The sequence below is a fragment of the Falco punctatus genome (genome assembly GCF_963210335.1).
Source record: "Falco punctatus genome assembly, chromosome: 1".
Lineage (NCBI taxonomy): Eukaryota > Metazoa > Chordata > Aves > Falconiformes > Falconidae > Falco > Falco punctatus.
This window is the reverse complement of record NC_137580.1, coordinates 25,529,374-25,547,669: the sequence shown is the minus strand read 5'-3', so window position 1 is coordinate 25,547,669 and position 18,296 is coordinate 25,529,374. Positions and strand designations below refer to the sequence as shown.

Genomic DNA, 18,296 nt, shown 5'->3' with positions numbered 1-18,296 from the left:
AGCTTCTTTTAGTAAAAAAAAAAAAAAAAAAAAAAAAAAAAAGTGCTGTCAGCTCCAATTCCTTCTGACTGAACTCTTTGAAGCACTCGGGATTTCACTTAAATTGCACAGGGCTTAGAAACAAAGTGTTTTTTCCAGGTATAATATTCTCAGTGAGCTAATGATTCAATGGACAATTAAGACTAATTGAGGTTTTAACTTGGTAGCAACTTTCCAAGTGGTATTTGGCTTGACAAAAGCGAGTCAATACTCCAGCGAACAATAAATCCCTTCGTTTATCAGCGGGAGCTGGCAGGAACGTGACTTCCCCAGCTCACTTTCACTGCTGGCAGCAAGAGGCTCCTCGGACAGTCTGAGTTCCCTCACTTGAATTAACGTGGCAGCTACAGTCTTATTCCTTTAAAGGCATGTGTCTCTGTAAATGTATATTATCTCCCTCATTCCCCAAGTGAGCATTGCCAGGAGAAAAGCTATTTGTTAGGAAAAAAAGATTGCCACTCTGCAGATATCATTCTTGTTAGCTTGGTCCCAGTAGTCTGGTTCAGAGCCTTCAGCTTCCAACTGCACTAGGTTGACCAAAACAGGACTGTTTCCTATTTTTAGCACAGCTGATACAGGTCAGCTGGAAACTGAACTGTTACTCCACCACGGAACAGAAACATCAACAGCCTATGAATTATTTCCCTTTTGAGCAAGCTACCAGGAAACACCTTTGTGGCCTCTTAAGATCTTGTGTCTGGGAAACTGGTGCCTGAATTCTCAGTCCTCCTGTGACCCTTGTGAGACTCTCCAAGCCACCTCCTACGTATCGGCCAGTTTAGCTCTTCTCAGCACTGCACCACTCCACAAGCTGTTTTCTACACCCATGCTTTCCTCTGTCCCTAACGCAACTCTGCCGACCGCAGAAGGTATATCCTGTGCTCCATACTAAATACACCCAGCAGTACGATCCAGGTCTCTCCTCTCCTGTCAGAAGAACTATGCCTTCACATCTTCTTTGGGCATGCATTTTCTCTGTGTATCTTTCCTAAACTTTTCTTATTGATTTCACTAATAGCAAGCTTGGGTAAAGGGAAAAAACAGAAAGAGAAGCCATATGGAAAGGAAGAAAGTAAAATAGGGATGAACCATTCAGAGACATGCTTCAGACACATCCCCATAAGCTAAGAACACAAAGTTTCCTAAAGCTAAGCCTGCTGAATTACTGTCGTCAATAAGATTTCTCTGGGTAACTCTTCAAAGCCCTCTGGTACATGCAGGAGAAAAACATACCCAGCACAAAGAACAGCTGAGAAAGAGGGAGAAGGCATGAGGAACTGTCAGCAGGTTTGCAGAGACAGGGGGAATACTGGTTTCAGAACACTGCCGTAAGAAATTTCAGTGAATGATTGATTAGTAGAAATATTTGAGAGCTCCTGTTGACCAAAACCAACGTAATTTGGGTAACCAAATGGTGTACTGTGGAAATTTTGGGGTGATGTAGCACAGCTGGTTACATTGAACACCTGGTCTTTACTGTCATTCTTGATTTTAAATGCCCATCACCCTGAATCTTTTACTTCACAACACAAATCTCTCTGTCATGGGAAAATCGTTCATACTTGTCACACCATCTCGGAGAAAGGCTTCCTCATTTTGTTCAACGAGACAAAAGACCTTCAAAGAATTCTGCATGGCGCGTTACTGGAGGGGAGGGGCAGGTGAACGAGGATTAACATTCAGCACGTTTCCAACTTTGAAAACAAGAGCCAGATAATACCTAGTGAATTACTTCTCCCCCCCCCCCCCCCTTTTTTTTTTTTAAATTAGGAAACAAAAGGAAAAAATTAAAAACAAGTGGAAAACAACCCACAACTTTTCCTATCTACATAAAGCAAATCCATTGGAAAAGTCTTCTTCACAACCAAGATTTACGTTGGTACTTCATAGAATACACAAAAAAAAAACCGAAAACGCTAATACTTGTCACCTGCATCAACCTGAGATTGCTGCTGCAAGGTGCAAGCACAACTCCCGCAGGCACCCACAGTCCTCGGCAATCTCTACCTCGACACGTCTGGCCCCGGTCTCCCGCTTTGAAGCGTTTGAACGCTGAGGTGCGCGCGGGAGGCACGGCGGTTTCCCCACACGCCTTCCCCCCAAAGCTGCTCGGAGGTGCCGCCGCCTCCCCTGAGGGAACACCGGCTGTTGGGACAGGGGGCGGTCACCGGCGGCGGCTCCCCGCAGGCCCGTTACGAGCGCACACCCGGTAATTGCGATCCCCACGCCGTGACCGCCAGGCCGCCTGCACCCGGCCCCGGCACCCACGGCCATCGCCTCCGGGCCAGACCGCCGCTTGCTGGGCCCGGTTCCTTCGGCGGACTTCGGGAAACGCCCGCCGGTACCTGCCCCGCTCCGGCCCGCAGCCGCCCGCCCCTCCGCCTGCATCCCTGCCGCGGGGAGGGCGCCGGCGCGGGGGAAAAGCCGGCGAGGGGACACGGCCGGGCTGCGGCCCCGGCCGCGGCGAGGACACGGAGAGGACGGGGCGACCCGCGGCCCCGGCGACGGAGGGGACACGGAGGTGACACGGAGCGGACGGGGCGGCGGGGCAGCGCGCCCCCGCGCGGCCGCCCGGTGCCCGCCCCGCGCAGGCGCGGCGCGGTGACGCCATCAGCTGGCGACGCGGCAGCGGCCGGGCCCCTCCAGCAGCGCTGGCAGGGCCCTGGGAGGCGGTGGGGCGGGCAGGGCCGGGCGGTAGGGCCCCGCCGGCGACCCGTGAGGAGCGGGGGGCGGCGGGGCGGTCCGATCCGATGCGGCGGCGGGGCGCTGAGGCGGCGCGGCGGGCAGGATGCACCAGAAGCTGCTGCGGAGCGCGCACTACATCGAGCTGGGGAGCTACCAGTACTGGCCCGTGCTGGTGCCCCGTGGCATCCGCCTCTACACCTACGAGCAGATCCCCGTCTTCTTGAAGGACAACCCTTACATCACCGACGGCTACCGGGCCTACCTGCCCTCCCGCCTCTGCCTCAAGAGGTGAGGGCAGCCCCTGCGCCGCCCCGGGCCCGGCGGGCCGAGCCCCGGTTCACCCCCGCCCCGTTGTGTCTCCTCGCAGCCTCTTCATCCTCTCCAACGAGACCGTCAACATCTGGAGCCACCTGCTCGGCTTCATCCTCTTCTTCACCCTGGGCATCTACGACCTGACGGCTGTCCTGCCGGCCGCCGGCGCCTCCCGAGAGGACTTCGTCATTTGCTCCGTCTGCCTCTTCTGCTTCCAGGTAGGGGCTGGGGGCCCGCCGAGGTGCAGGGGTCTGAGAGCGGCCCAGGGAGCTTTTGCCACCTTTGAGAAAGAGAGCGTTAAATCCTACTCACGCGTTGTGTGCGTAGGATTGCAGAGCGAGGTGGACTAAGGTCAGACCTGAGGAAGCATGTTTTAACTTGCTTTGCTTTTAAAGGTAACCGTCAAGCTCAGTGGTTGGCTCGATTTTGACCTGTTTAATATGTGGAGTCAACAGAGGAGGACTGAACGTAACTGGCACAGGAGAGAGTCCGTGAAAAACAGCTACACAGTCCAATGCCATATTTAACAGCTTCAGCTGGGCTTCAGGGTTCAGCAGTGTCTGATGTTGCTCCCAGACAGCATCAATTGCTGCTGGAAAGGGTCACCAACCCGAACGCGAAAATCAGCCATGGCCTGGTGCTGGGCTGCAAGGGCAGTAGGGCCTGTATCTTAACTTTTTACCTGCTTTAAACAAGAACTTCTGTGTCAGATGAAATCTGTTCTCGACAGCAGGCTCCAAGTGTGTCGTCATTTAGCTGCTGAAGCACACTGTGCCTAAAAACGTGTGAAGAGCCAAAGTGTGCTGTTTGTATTCCCTGACAAGTGCGGGATGCCTTTGCATAGCTAGAAGTGGGGAAAACTCCCTTGCTGGCTTGGAAGGCACTGCTGCTGTGCTTTTCCTTACTCCTGCTGAGGGTTGCAGAGAAACACAAATATTTATCAGGGAAAAAAATTGACACCAGCCTAGAAGCAAATGAGCGACCTGTGCATAGGAATTCAATTTTGTGTGTGTTCCCTCAGTAAAGTAACGTGGGTGCTAGGCACTCAGGGCAGATTTGGGCTTTGGTTTCTGCTTGTGGTAGTTTGGCCGAGCAGAATTCCACCATCCCACTGTATTTGTGCAGACACAGCCTTGCTCCCTTGCGTGCTGGCCTCTCACTTGGCCTCATGGTCTAGGCCTCAACAGTCCGGTTGTCTTGGCTGTGCAACTGGGGGTTATCATGTCTTGCAACATTTTCTGTTCCTTCTTCCATCTGCCAGGGAACCTTATGTTAATTTCTGTTGATTACTGGCAGGAATCATAATTGACTGCATGAGGTTGCACTGCAAAACACGCAGCAGGGTTAATTGCATGCTCTAAGCTTCGGAGTTTAAGCTTGCTCTACTCCCTGTTAATTTTTAAGAAATTAATGCATCCTTGTTTGAATGTTTGTATAGGTCTGTATGCTTTGCTCAGTAGGATATCATCTTTTCTGTTGTCACCGCTCAGAGAAGACCAGCCGGCGATGGATGGCATTAGATTATGCAGGAATTTCCATTGGTATCCTGGGCTGCTATGTGTCAGGCGTGTTTTATGCATTTTATTGCAATAATGTAAGTTTGAAGCACTTGTTCACGTCACGTTTAGTTCCTGCGGTCGTGTTGTTGTAGTTTCCACCCTGAAGGAAGGAGGTTCATAGGGGGTGTCCAAATAGAAAATGAGCTGGGAGACAGAGATGGAAACTGAAACAAGCTCCTTCTGACACCAGCAGAACTTTACTTGCTGAAGTGATAGGCAAATTGAGATTTTCCTGCCAAGCTGTCAATCGCAAAAGTGTCAAGAAAAATACTTACATTTATATGAAGGCAGGGTAAACTCTACAGGTCCTACCTTTGTCACATGCACGAGGCCGATTACGGGATGTGTCCCCATCACAAGTAATTCAAACTGTTTCCCACAAGGTAGTTTACATGAGGCAGAAACAAGCTCCTCTTCTCTTCATCTAGTAGAGGACAAGTAAAATCAGTTCCCTTTAAAGGCCCAGATTACATCCATGCCTACAATGGATACAGCGATCGGGGGAGTTGAACAAGTCTGCTGAGCCAGAAGTATATTGAAAATTTTTGGTCAAGGCACCACTCAGAATAAAAATGATGTTGTATTCCATGTACCAGAGCGATAAGAGTCCCTTCCCCTCACTGTCAGTTGATAAATAGAAGTCCATTCACTCAAACCCCGTCATTTGCACTCGCAGCAGTGATGGAAGATTTGACGTATCGTTATGCTTAGTAGTGTAAACTTTCTACCCAGATTTTACTTTTACACTTGATGAGAAAGCTCACGAACTTGCTTTTGTTTCTTTTTTTTTTTTTTTATTTTCTCAGTACTGGCGTCAGGTATATTTAATCACTGTGCTGGCAATGATCTTGGCAGTATTTTTTGCTCAGATTCATCCCAGTTACCTCACACAACAGTGGCACAGGCTGCGCTCCATCATCTTTTGCTCAGTGTCTGGATATGGAATCATTCCCACCATCCACTGGGTTTGGCTCAACGGTGGCATAGGAGCATCTATTGTACAGGTAAAAGAAAACCAGAAGGAAATAAGTTTCCCTTTGGCTTTTCTCTTGTCATCTTCCTTCAGTCCTCCTACACTTCAGAAAATGAGGGGGAAGCAGTGGGAATTAAAATTTCTTTAAGCACAGAATTCCTTCAGATGGCACGATCCAAATGCAAACACTTAGAAATTCATTGAGAATCAGTAAACAGGTTAAGTAGATTAAATCTGCTTTACTGATTTAAACCTGCATCGTGAGAAGGAAAAGTGGGTCCAGGTCTGACCGAGTATCTGCTGGGGAGGCAGAGTAGCCTGTGTAGGTGGCCCACGCCCTTGCTCACCCCAGGGCGAGGGTCAGAGCGAAGAGCCTGCGCAGCGGGAAGCAGTCTGTCAGGCTGCTCGAGTGCTCTGGGCTGTCCGCCTCCACAGCTTGAAAGGAAAGAGTGGAACCAGCAGACACTGACAGGATGGTTATTTGCTTCCTCTTCTGTTCCCTGGGTTGGCAGCAAAAATCAGTATTTGCCTACTCAGCCCTCTGTCTCTTACGCAACCCTTATTTAACATCGCTGTGAAGTTACTGAACTATTTTCCTGTTCTTGTCTTACCACTTAGAATTACGCTCTCCAAAACAAGCAGCACAGTACAGCTAAGACAGTAAAGTGTGGCCCAATAGGAACACCCCAGAAATCATTGCAATTACCCAGGGACCTAACTGTGCTAAAGAAAATGTTTCTTTTTCATAGTGAGCAGTAATGGTCTTAGATGGGCCCTGCTGGAGGACTGCCACCCAGGGTGATGGTTTAGCCCTGTCCAGAGTTGTCGTTGAACGTGGAAGTGCAACATGTGTGAATATATGTAGTCCTTAGACAAAGCACTTAACATTGGCCTTCTACAAATCGAATAAATGGTAGTTGTCCCCCAATGTCTTCCCCCATTTAGTTCCTTCTAGCAGGGCAGAATGGTGTGAGCAGTACGCACTGTGTTTCCACACCTCAGAAAAACACTCCACTTCTGGTAACAAAAATGTTAAGGAAAACAAAAAGCATCTTGTGAATGGGTTGCTTGATTATTTACCATCCAGTCCGTAGTGCTTCTGTGGCCTTGGGTTCCAGCAACTGCAATCCCAAACGGTAAATGAGGTTTTGCACTGAAATCTCACTTATCCTGGTCATTCTGCATAAGATCTGGGTATTGGAAGATGGCCTTTTGCTGACAAATCTTACGCCTGCTGCAGGCTGTGCAGGAACACCAAGTCGTTTGTGTATTGAAGCAGAGAGGTTGAGATAAAACAAGTTTCTTGCCATTCAGATTTTCCTAAACTTTGCCATTCGGTTCCTCATTGGATTTTGTCCATAGATGACAAAGACAGCGAAGTAAGATTCAGTTTTGTCATGCTTTTTTGCTTTTTTCTTTTTTTAATCTTTAGGGACTTTTTTTTTCTTTTCTATTTTTACCTTCTAACAGAATAGGAGAGCTTCCTTTTCTTTTGCAGGAGTTTGCTCCGCGTGTAGTTGTCATGTACTTCATCGCTGCTGTAGCTTTTCTCTTCTATATTTCCAAAGTTCCAGAAAGATACTTCCCAGGTATGAAATTCTCTTCTGGGTGATTTTTTTCTGCAGTTAAGCTTCCTGCAGTGTCAGTCCTTGTGAGTCCTGAACTTCCTGTGAGAGAACAGGTTGACTATGTTCCCCGTGAAGTGTTCTCATGCAAGTGCTGTGTGTATTTGTATCAAAAGGTGGCAGACAACCTCTGACTGAGTTCGTTAAAGAACTTTCACTGCCTCCCAGGATATTCAGTGTATACTTGAGCTTTGGAGGAGACTGATTGCATTGCACAAGTTACTGCTGAATTTCACAGCTTAACCACTTGCCCTTTTCTTCCCGACAGGACAGCTGAACTACCTCGGCTCGAGTCATCAAGTATGGCATATCCTTGCAGTGGTGATGCTGTACTGGTGGCATCAATCCACCGTGTACATCATGCAATATCGACACAGCAAGCCCTGTCCTGAGTATAACACAGACTTGTGAGTGAAGGTATGGCTATTTTCATACTGGTGGGAATAGGATATTACAATAAGCATAGGGTTAAACAATCCTGGGTTTAACTTCCCGTCAGTTTCCATCAACCTTCCTAATTAGCTTCCCCTAAGAAAACACTGACTGCTGTAATACTTGCTGTAAATAAAAAACTAGTGATCTTGATGCCAGCACTCTGCTCATCCACACTGCTGTGTTGCATGAGGCTCAGCTCAGTGAAGCTGCGATGCCCTCAAGCAGAGTTTTAGAGCAGGCTGGACAGAGGTCTGCCAGATCCCTTTCAGCTCTGTTTCACAATTTTAATAGCCTCAAGCCGTCATTAGTATGTGTTCCCAAGTAGCCTTTTCCTCAGGCTTTTGTCAGCTTTTCAGCCTGCTAAACATTGATCTGTGTTTTTTTGGAAATCAGGTAAGAGCTGATGATTTCACATGCATAGTAAGCGAGTAAACTTGTTTCCCCACTGTATTTCAGAGGTGCTGTGATGAAATTTCTGATTTTGCGGGTCTGGACCTTACCTGACAAGCTGAGCTATGAAGTTAAGCACTGAGGCAGTTCCTTTTCTGAGTGCTGGACTGTTACCTGCTTACTGGGACAGTATGTTATTACGAGTTTTGAGAAAACCAACAGCATTGCCCAGGATCCGAGATGCATTCTTGATGTTCTGCCATCAAGTACAAATGGGTCTTCCTGGAGTGGGGCAATGGAAAGCTGGGCTGTAAAACTCAGCATTCCGATCACAGCAGTATTTTTTTTTTCTTGGTAAACACTAACAACAAAAGTAAGTGCCCTTGCTGAGCTAATGGGCCTGTATACCAGGTTTTTAGGTCTTGTGTAAGTGCGTAATTAAGAAACCGCTCCTGACAGCGTGCTTGTAAAACCATGGTAACTGTGGGACCTGGTCTTGGATCTAAATCACAGCGATGCAGTGTGCTGCGTCCTTCAGAGTCTTTGAATGACATGCTTACGCTTCAGCTTCGGTATGGTAACATGTAAAACCGCATTTTGTGGACTCTTGTACTTTTCTGGATGAGCTCTTTTCCTTTTTCTGGAAGATCACGTCATCCACCAGAGCTGTATCTTCATTTCAGATCTTAAAAGTTGCTTCCTCCAGTCTGGATAGCACCATTACTTCAAGAAATTTCTCTAGATCCCTTCAGTAATACGGAATTAGTATTCAAAAATGTTTCAGGAGTAGTACTACGTTTGTTACTATCATGCAATGGGTAGAGATACTAAGAATTTTTTTTAGTTAAATTTGTTTATCAGGATGAAATTAACACACCCCGAGCAATGAACATGCCGGGGATTCAAGTCACTGAACTTTGGCTTTTTAACGTGCGACATATTATAATGTACTTGCAGACTTTGTTCCGGAAAATGACTTATTGCCATAAGCTTGCCACAGTAAAAAGGTTGCCTTGGGTTTTAGAATCTGCTGTGAAACCATCTCCTACAAACTTAATGCTAGGGAGATATGAAACGCACAGGTTATCAGATAGCTGTAGCACAGCATAATTAACCTCAGTGGGTGCCAGTTGTTCAAACAGGATTGGAATTCTTTGCATTTCTGGGTTAGAATCAGCATTTTTAAGTGACTTCTGTGTAGCAGCTGTACTTGTGTTTACAGTTCAGTTGAGCAGCAGTAGCAAATGCTACTGCTTTGCACCATCAAGTGTTAGTCAGCATTAGCCATTGGGAGATTCCTCTGCTTGCCTCAAGATGCAGTTATGACTTAATCCCAAGTGACTAAAGCTTGGGAACAGAGCTGTTGAAGGACGCGATTACATTGGTATGGCTAGCGTTAGAAAGCAGAAGGTAGCCCAAGTATTTCTGCTTTGACTACAGGCTGTTCTGAGATTAGGAACTGTCCTCGCTGACCTTGCTACACTTCCCCTTGTTACCTGCAGCGTGGCCTTCGATGGTGCCCCAGCATCTTCTCGCATTTTTTGTGATCGTCTGACAACAGCCAGCTTCATACACACCAATAAGGGCCTTGTAAGATTTCAGACAAGTTGTCTTACACCTGAGGCCAAGGAAGAGACCACCCTGCCTCACAGCAGGTAGGAGAACCTTGGGCGACCATGGTAAAAGCTGTGTAACACGTGGGAAGCCCTTAACAAACTGTTGGCCTTGTCTATGCTATGCCATTGGCTCTTCCCTCAGAGAGGGTTCTCACCCGATGGATTTTATCTGATGCAGCGGGGGAGAGGCTGGCTTCCTGCAGTTCCCTCCATGGGGTGGGCAGGCTGCTCTTAGGTCCCCCCAAAGCTGTCTGCTGCCCGGGCTGAACGAGCCCAGCTCCCTCAGCCTTTCTTGTTAGGGCTGTGCCAAGGACATATGGACTAGCGACAGAAACCATCAGGCACCTGCACACTCATCGGGGGTGGAGAAGGCAGGACGTGAACTTCTCTGCTGGTATGCTGGAGAGTAATGCTCACAGTGTTAAGTTCAGCAGGTTGTTATGGGATGGGGGTTTTTCAACTCCAGAGACATGTGGCGGAAAGAATTGACTTTGCATTTAAGATTCAACTCCCAGACCTTTGAGCCTTTCAGTGTAGACACTGATTTTTTATTTTATTTATTTTTTTAAACTTGACAACCAAGCAAGTTTCAAGTGCACTAATTACTACTACTGAAGCCTGACAAGGAACCTGCAGCTTTAAAAACCTGTTTCCAGTGTTACGTGAACAATACTACTTGGAGAATGTGTGTGTATTGAAAGCATACTAATGTTATAGTTTGCTAATGTATTTTTTTTTAATGTAAACTCTTTACTACTCTGGCATTTTTCACTGGATAAGGAAATTGACTGCAAAGCTGTACATTTTTATTACCCTGACAAAATTTATCAAAGCTGCATGGTGGTCTTTTATGTACATACTGAACCTGTAAATAAATCTCAGTTCATTGGATGTTTACTTGGACAGATACCATTCTTGCATCTCACATAGTGGAACAGCAGATGTGAATTGCCCAGCCACGCAACTTCTGTCACATCCCTTGCATTTTAAATGTACAGGGAGCAGCTGCCTCTTGACTTAACAAAACACAGCACGGATGGGCAGGGGCAGGTGTTGGAAACTGCACCACACCAGCACTGGGTAGTATATTTTACTATCAGTACTTTGTGTTCTAAATGTGTTTTTAGAGGAGCACCTCCAGATGAATCTACTCATGAACTCAGCTTTGCAACCTCTCACCTTTAGTCTCTAGATAAAAACAGGGCCAGGCCCTGTTTGTATCTTAAGAGCTCTGGCCTTCTCTGTTGCTGTGGCCTAAGCCAAAGAAGGACAGGTTGAGCCTGACTGCTTCAACCGAAACAACAGTTCTCTGTCCCACCTCAGTGTTGTAAAATGAACCGTTGCCCTAACAGAAGCAGTTCAGCCGCATGCAAAAACCAGTGATAAGAAATTAAGTGCTAGCAGTTACGCTGCACAAACAAAAGAAAAAAATGCAGCCAGAAGATTTTAACTGCTTTTGTACCCACAGAGGCTGAAAACAAACCGACCCTCCATCACAGATGGCACAGGCAGAAAAGCTCTGACGGTACATGTATCCTGCCTACGCGTGCAGCCTGCAGCAGGCATGCCTTTGTGCCTCCATTACCAGCGCCCGTGCTCATCCTGTCCCGCAGCACGTGGTGAGCGCTCACAGACCATTTATTACCAGTAGCCCTCAGGATTGCCCCAAGTCCTTTCCCGCTTGCACTCTGCCAGGCCTTTAAAGTACGGACAGCGTGCAGATTGAAAGACCTCATAATCCATGAAAAACTGTTTAAAGCAAGAATTTTAACAGCCACAGTTGTTCGTTTTCATTTTAAGCTGAAGCCTCCAGTTAAACTGTATTTCCTTGTGGATTTGCTTTTAACAAAATTAGATTGAAGCAGGCAATAGGCAGAGGCCAGAACAGGCAGGACATAAGCTACTATTTAGTAACTTGAGTCCAGCTTCTGCTCCATCTTTTCTTGACCATTTTTGTTCTTCAGCTTACTTAAGAGTAAAATCAATACCAGCAGCATTCAAAAAACCTGGTCTGGTAAGCAATTGCCTGAAGGGGGTCTAATCACATTAAAAATATGTCTAGAGGATGAGGTGCAGAACTACGTCCATGGAGGTAGCACTGGGAACTGTACTTAACATCTTGGCTATAGAAAAAGGGGCCACACTTCAGTTACCACCTAGGAACCGGACTGCCTCCTTTCGAAACTGTTCTGCAGCAAGGCTTTCAAGGGTAGTACTGAACCTAAGGAACTGAAAATAGTGCATGATCAACTGGTTTTTAACAAGCTGGGCAAAGACAGACGACTGGGCAGCAAGTACAAGTATTTCAAAACATTTTTAAGAGTGACAGGAGCCTACAGCTACACAAAGCAACTGGCAGGAGCAGCACTGCTTACAGTGAGTAAATTAAAGCCTAACTGTGAATACTTAATAATGCAATGTTTAAGGAGATCTGCAAAGTCACTGTTACCACGTTTGTTTATTTAACAACTGCAAGTATTTTATGACGTACATCAGTTTCACAAAAAAGTTAAAAGTTCTCTCTTTAGTGGTACACAAAAAAGCTTTAGAAACTTGAAGTCTAACAAGAAATGGAAGTGTAGTTCAGGAAAGTGCACTTAAAAGCTGAATGCCAGCAATTTTAAAGTAGTTTTTATGCTCTTTAATATTAGGCGATGCCTTAGTCACAAATTTAGCTATACACACAATTTCCTTGATTTTCCTTTCAAAATAAGCACTACAGAAAAGTAACGCAGCAGCCACCCTTCACACTGCTTTTTTTCTTTTGCAACTTTCACTCATACTCACTTCAAGTTGCATGAAAGCGAGTGTGGCTGCTCTGTTACTAAAAACACAGCAACTCCCAAGAGATACATGATGTGTGCGAGCGTGTGTATATTTTATATATACTTTTCATATATAAAAATACACAATATAGTATAAAAAAACCTCCAGATAAACTCTTAATTCTCACAGTAGCAAATATATCAACTTATTTTCACAGTACTTGGTTTTACTAACTGGGACACTCAGAATGATTAGGAGTTCTTTCCTCCAAAGCTGGTTTTCACGGGTCCCACATTACGCAGGTCAACCAAAGCAACTGCACACATCTCAAGGCCATTTGAGAATCTGCAGAGAAACACGCCTAGCTTATTTTTCTTTCAATGACCACAACCATTAAGGGCTTCTTAGTACCTTTTGACAGAATCTCTCAAGCAGCTGATTCTAAAAGGCCTACAGTTCAGTCAACATGCTGAAAGAAAAGCTGTAAAAAAATCAACTGATATCTTCAGTTGAAAGCGTCAGCTCCTTACCTTGCCATTATTGTCTTCGCAGACAGTATAGTACATGTTTGTTGCAGCAAGGTCTTTCCCGTATTTCAGGTAAGGTCATGATACTCTCCATGGCAAGCACACACATAAGCACGCACACATACCAAATGAAGGCAAAAGGATACCACATTCCCCAACAGTACCACATATCCTCTGCTGAACAGTGGATCTTCGCTGACATTAAACCCAAACTTGGTTTTAGTTGTGTATAAACAATATATACCACGCAAAGTCAACTTAGCGAGGCATACTTGTGTCTTCTCAGTCACAAGAAAGGATAACTTCTTAAAAAAAAAAAAGGTACATTTACACAAAAACCTGTTCCATAAGTAGAATAAAAAAATTTTTAGAAAAGGTTTATTAAGGCCATTAGAAAGCAAGTATCATCGGCTGTAACTCACATGCAGCCAGAGGCATCATTATGCCAGTTTGAGAGTAACTTGGGTTTACAGTTCGCTTTTATCTTGTCTCTCAGTGTCTGTGTACAACCTCACTCCAGCTTCCCTGTACCGTTAATATAACCACTTACAGGCCATCTGCCAAAAAAACAAGCCGATCTGCCACACAAGGAAAACCTGTAGTGCTCCTCAGCCTGAAGTCTCGGGGTAAACAGACAAAAGCCTAACACGCTTTCTTCTGTTCCTAATTCACCTGAATATTTAGGCTAAGTCTGCCAATGCAGAGATGCATAGCCTTTGCCCTTGGTGTCCAAAACCACTCTCCTTTCAGGCAGTGGAGCTCAGCTCCAGACTCAGGTGTTTTGTTAATGCTGTCCTCGGGCACCACATGGCCAAGCAAGCCCTCAAGTTGCTTTTCCACCCAGGAAAGCAGCAGCCACATGGCTTCAGCAAGCACTAGCCACATTCTAAAGCATGGGTCAGTTGCCTGTTTTATTCTCATTTTGTTTCCACTGACCTGCCCCATTTGTCATATCGCTCTGTTCCAAAAGCTCTTCAGGCAGGTAAGTAACAGTTCAGAAGGAAACTGTAGGAAGGCAGCTCATAAGTACACACAGAGAGGGGAAAAAAAAAAAAACCCAAAAAAACCACAAAACACCAACCAAAAAAGATGGATAACCTGAGTATCAGAAAATGCTACAAAACTTGGTGTGCACTTCTTACAGTCTTTGGCACAAAAAAAACCCAGGTGAGAACACTAGTCATAAAGCCTAGGAAACTCCTGTGCAAACAGAGTTGAAACACTTCTACTCATAACTTCCTAAGAGCTTCATTTCTAAGCCTGAAAAAGGCACACTTAACCAAGCACAGCTGTTTCACCCTGTGAGAAAAATGAAAACAAGGAAGATACATGTAATGAAGGTGTACAGATATGGATGAACTACTTTCAAATTCCAGGACTAAGGGAAGCAACCTCACATGTAACAAGGGAGTGTTTCATCAAACCAACCCCCATATGAGTCAAGTGACTTGGTTCTAATCTGTTGTTTTCAACAAATACTGTAAGGGATACCACCACCACCACCCCCCCCACAGATCTTTGGGTGACTGTGTAACCAGCAGGAGACTTTGCTGGGCGGTGGGAAGCACAACCTTGAATATTTCACTTTATCTCCTGCAAAAAGGGGGGACATGGGGACACGCATCCACAAACACATCCTCAATATCTGAACATCTAATTATCTACTCATCAGCATTCAGTAGAGCAGGGTATAAAGTTGAGACAAGCAGAGGAACTACCTCCTTCCACCTCCTCTTTAGGACCACCATGGAAAAAAGGCAGACCAACTGGACCATTCTGCGTTGTACTTGCTCTGCAGACGGTGTACACAGCTTGGCACAAGCAGCAAGGCAGCAGAGAAGCTGCCCCACCTACACACAGCACGTACTTCTACAACACGGCAATGAAATCTTGTCCTCAACAAGCCTGTTCACATCACCTTCCCATCACCTACCGGCACCGCACACTCCCAGGCTTTTAGCCGCAGCTTGTGCACCCAGTGTCTCCGAGGTACTGTGCAGCAGGCCAGGAGTCCTGCCTGTAAGGCTTCGTGGTGTGAAATGCAGCGTACTGGTACAGCAGCGAGCAGCTTCTGCGAGCTACCTGCTGCTTACCGCTTCCATTCTGGAACAAATCTGGGTTCAGAGAAGTCTCTTCAAAGCTCAGTGCATTTAGCAAAACTTTCTTATAAAATACACTTAAGTATAATAATAGATTCATCAGAAATCAAGAACATTAGGTTACAGTAATTTCATAAAATTATTATTGTTTTAAAAAACAAGAGGTTTGAGAGAATACACATTTTCTTTGCAGTAAAAATCCACGAGGAAAAGAAAAGGTATTTTCAGACACAAATCCCAATTTGTAATCAAATAAATCTGATGGTTGCACCTCACAGTCAACTGTACAAGTCATCTGAAATACTCTGTATGTGCCAAATAATTTCCTCGTGTAAACCAGCCTCTCTCCCCAGCGTACTGAGTAGTCTTCAAAGTGTGCAAACACTGACTGCATCCCTGCTGGTTTACTCCCCTACAATCAAGCTTTTCATCTCACAAACCATTATATTCTCTGTATCTTTAGTTTTAACTCTAAGCTTCCAGTTTGCTATTTTACATTAATGGCACTTACTGTAAAAATAATTAAAAAAAAAAAATTGAATGTTTAGGCACACACAAAAAATAATCTGCCTTTCATCTCTGCAGCTCCATAGATGTCTACCAGGTCCCAAGCCATAGCTGTGCTCTGGAATTCTGGGCCACAGCCCCTTGAGGACTTGGCTTCTGTATTTTTATGATTAGTAAAGGCAGTTTTCACCTAGGAAACCAAGACTTGATTATTTCCAGCAGATCAACCTGGATATTAGTACATTTTTTTGGTTCTTAGGTCTGCTGCAACTGAGACAGTTCCATTAGCCTACCTGTACACCTGGAAAACATTTTTCACGTGATCTCTGCCCACCCCCCCTCCCTCCATCTCACCACATCAGAGGACTGAAAAGGCAACACAACAGTGCAGAATGACAGCATGTTCCCAGGGCCCAAAGTCACTGACAGACAATGATTCGTATCTGCTTTCTCTTTTCATTCTAGGAGCCATCTGTCATAACACAATGATGCTCTTGGTTTGTTTTTTTTCTATTTTTCTCCTAAAATAAAAACCCAGTAAAATTTTGCCATCATTCAAAATTTCATCGTGCAAGCTGGCCATGCAGTCTTGAACTTGAACAAACTGTACAACCCAGGCTCCTGTCAATTCAACTAGATAAATTACTCCACTACTTAAAACTTATATTAAGTAACTCAGAGAGATGGAGGTGGGGGGGCACCCATTGGAAGCATTTACTGTTTGGAAGGAAACGGAGCTGCTCCAAAGGGATCTAACTCTAGCGCCTGTTGCTGCTGGCTCTGCGCACTCTGCACAACCAGTTCCGTGAAGGGTACTGCACCAAAGTCATCTGTTTTCAGCCCATCGCTGCCGTGAATGGCTCCGTGCAAGGAGCTCTGCCTAGGTCTACCAGCCACTACTACCGCACTGTGATCCCCGCGGCTGTCACCAAACCCTTGATGCTGGGGATGCCGCATCAAGTCCGGAGGGTGGAAGGGTTTGGCTCCGAAAGGATCCAGCAGACTCTCATCTGTCTGCAGAGGGTTGGTTCGATCTTTGCTGTCAGTCAATGCAACGCTTATGTTCTCTTTGGAGTCTGAGATAGTCAGGAACTCGTTGCTGCTCTGCGAGTCCCTGCGGCCCACTTTCTTGTGCCTGCGGGCTCTCTCAGGGGTGCGGTAGCTCGGTTTCAACGCCTTCTTCGTGGTGGTTGGGGTGCCATGGTGGCGCTTTCCGTTGTTCTTCGAGACCTCCTGTTTCATGCGCCTCTGGCGGGAAGAGAGTTTCTGCAGGTTACGCTGCTGCTTCACCTTCTGCTGCTGACTCCCTGTGATCTCTTCAAAAGGAACCAGCCCAAACAGGTCCTCTTTACTCCCACCAGTCTTGGGGAGAAGGGAAGGCTGAAATGGGGTACAGCCAAAAATATCGACGCTCCGGGGAGAGGTGGGGGAGAGCAGAGGCTCAGTTCCCGCCACCTGGCCATCCTGCTGAGACACCTTTTTGCTGAAGGGGGCTTTTGTGAAAACATCGAAATCATCCTGTTCTTGGTTCAGGCTGGGAAAAGCCATCTGAGAAGAGACATCTTTGTCCATCTTCTCTCTTGCCTGAGGCTGCAGAGGGAAAAAGGGCACTGCCCCGAACACATCAAATTCTTGGCCAGGGTTCACCTTGATTACCGTACTTGGCACCTCAGACAAGGATGTATGCATTGAACTAGGTTCTTTGATTTCACCGCTGCCCACACCATCTCTGAACCTCCTGCTCAGGAGGCCTTCTGCAGATTTTTGCTTGGTACGATCAGAATCGGAATCAGAACTTTGCTTCTCTTCCTCCTCTTCCTCCACCTCTTCCTCAGAGTCCATGAGGAGAGGTCGGTGGCCTAAATTCTCTGGTTCTGTGTCATTGTCATCATTGAAGTCTCCATTCTCTCCTTGCAAGACTTCTTCATCCTCCTGTTCTTCTTCTTCCTCACTGCTCTTGGGAGAAGGAGGATCAGACTCAAAATCACTCTCTGAGTCATCGCCACCTTTTGTCACTTGTCCGTCTGCGGTTTTCCTCCCTGTCCGGGGATCTCTAAAAGCATGGCTCAGTTTTCCAGCCTTAGTTGGGGTCCCTAAGTTATTTCTTTGATTGCTGGCCGAGTTATCCGCCTGTTTTCCAGGGGAACCTGCAGGTCCGAAGAAAAATGCAAAACAAAACTTGAAATACACTCTTGAAGTCAACGATTATTCCCCACATGCCATAGCCACTCATACCAAGAGTTGATGCAAACAGATATTCTGCACTTACTGAGGTTAATGAGCTGAAGATCTGTTGTGGCATTGCAAACAACACTCATAAAATTGATTAATAGGCAGATCTTCTAGCTTTACTCCTCCAACCCAAGATGTCTGGAAATACTAGTATTTCGGGGGTGTGGAGGAGGGACCAATGGACCAGGTGATCTCTAGTGCCAGCTTTTCAAATACACTCATCATGTAGCTGCTCCTGTCCAGGGAAATGGGAACCAGCGTGCTTGAAAGATTTTAATTTACTTTTTTAAAGCAGACTGCCTATTTCTTGAAGCACTTCTGCTTTGACAGTCTGCTCTAACAAACCTAGTGCTCCAGTCTGAAAACAGTCAGCACAGGCAAAAGAAAAGCATTTAGCAAATTCAGGTAATTCGTTTCCAATCTTGGGTACCGTATTACACCAACAACAGACCTCAGAGGGCTCCACTCCGCTGGCGTATCGGCCCGTCTACTGTGTGCAGTGCTGTATGCCAGAAAAGCAAAAGCACCTTG

General features: G+C 46.1%; 2 protein-coding genes across 7 annotated transcripts in view; one reads left to right on the top strand and one right to left on the bottom strand.

Moving 5' to 3' along the window:
• Positions 1–1,794: 1,794 nt before the first annotated feature.
• On the top strand, positions 1,795–10,525 carry PAQR3 (progestin and adipoQ receptor family member 3). Its single transcript, XM_080409574.1, has 7 exons — positions 1,795–3,012; positions 3,092–3,254; positions 4,475–4,630; positions 5,402–5,599; positions 7,067–7,157; positions 7,462–7,610; positions 8,085–10,525. Exons 1-6 carry the CDS (start codon positions 2,828–2,830, stop codon positions 7,602–7,604), a joined length of 936 nt encoding a protein of 311 aa, XP_080265700.1. The 5' UTR covers positions 1,795–2,827; the 3' UTR covers positions 7,605–7,610; positions 8,085–10,525.
• Positions 10,526–12,073: 1,548 nt separating this feature from the next.
• BMP2K (BMP2 inducible kinase) overlaps positions 12,074–18,296 on the bottom strand; it is a 65,968-nt gene continuing 59,745 nt past the window's right edge. For all 6 annotated transcript variants that reach the window (XM_080408471.1, XM_080408472.1, XM_080408474.1 and 3 more), the window contains one exon: positions 12,074–17,680. In XM_080408471.1, the coding sequence (XP_080264597.1) occupies positions 16,248–17,680 (1,433 nt within the window). In that variant the 3' untranslated portion in view covers positions 12,074–16,247. The remainder of the gene's footprint in view (positions 17,681–18,296) is intronic.

Excerpts from the sequence above, each read along its gene's own strand:
- PAQR3 (XM_080409574.1), top strand. The coding sequence starts at position 2,828 with ATGCACCAGAAGCTGCTGCGGAGCGCGCACTACATCGAGCTGGGGAGC. Across the intron at positions 3,255-4,474 it reads TCTGCCTCTTCTGCTTCCAG|GTCTGTATGCTTTGCTCAGT; the intron begins GTAGGGGCTGGG and ends ATGTTTGTATAG. Across the intron at positions 7,158-7,461 it reads TCCAGAAAGATACTTCCCAG|GACAGCTGAACTACCTCGGC; the intron begins GTATGAAATTCT and ends TCTTCCCGACAG.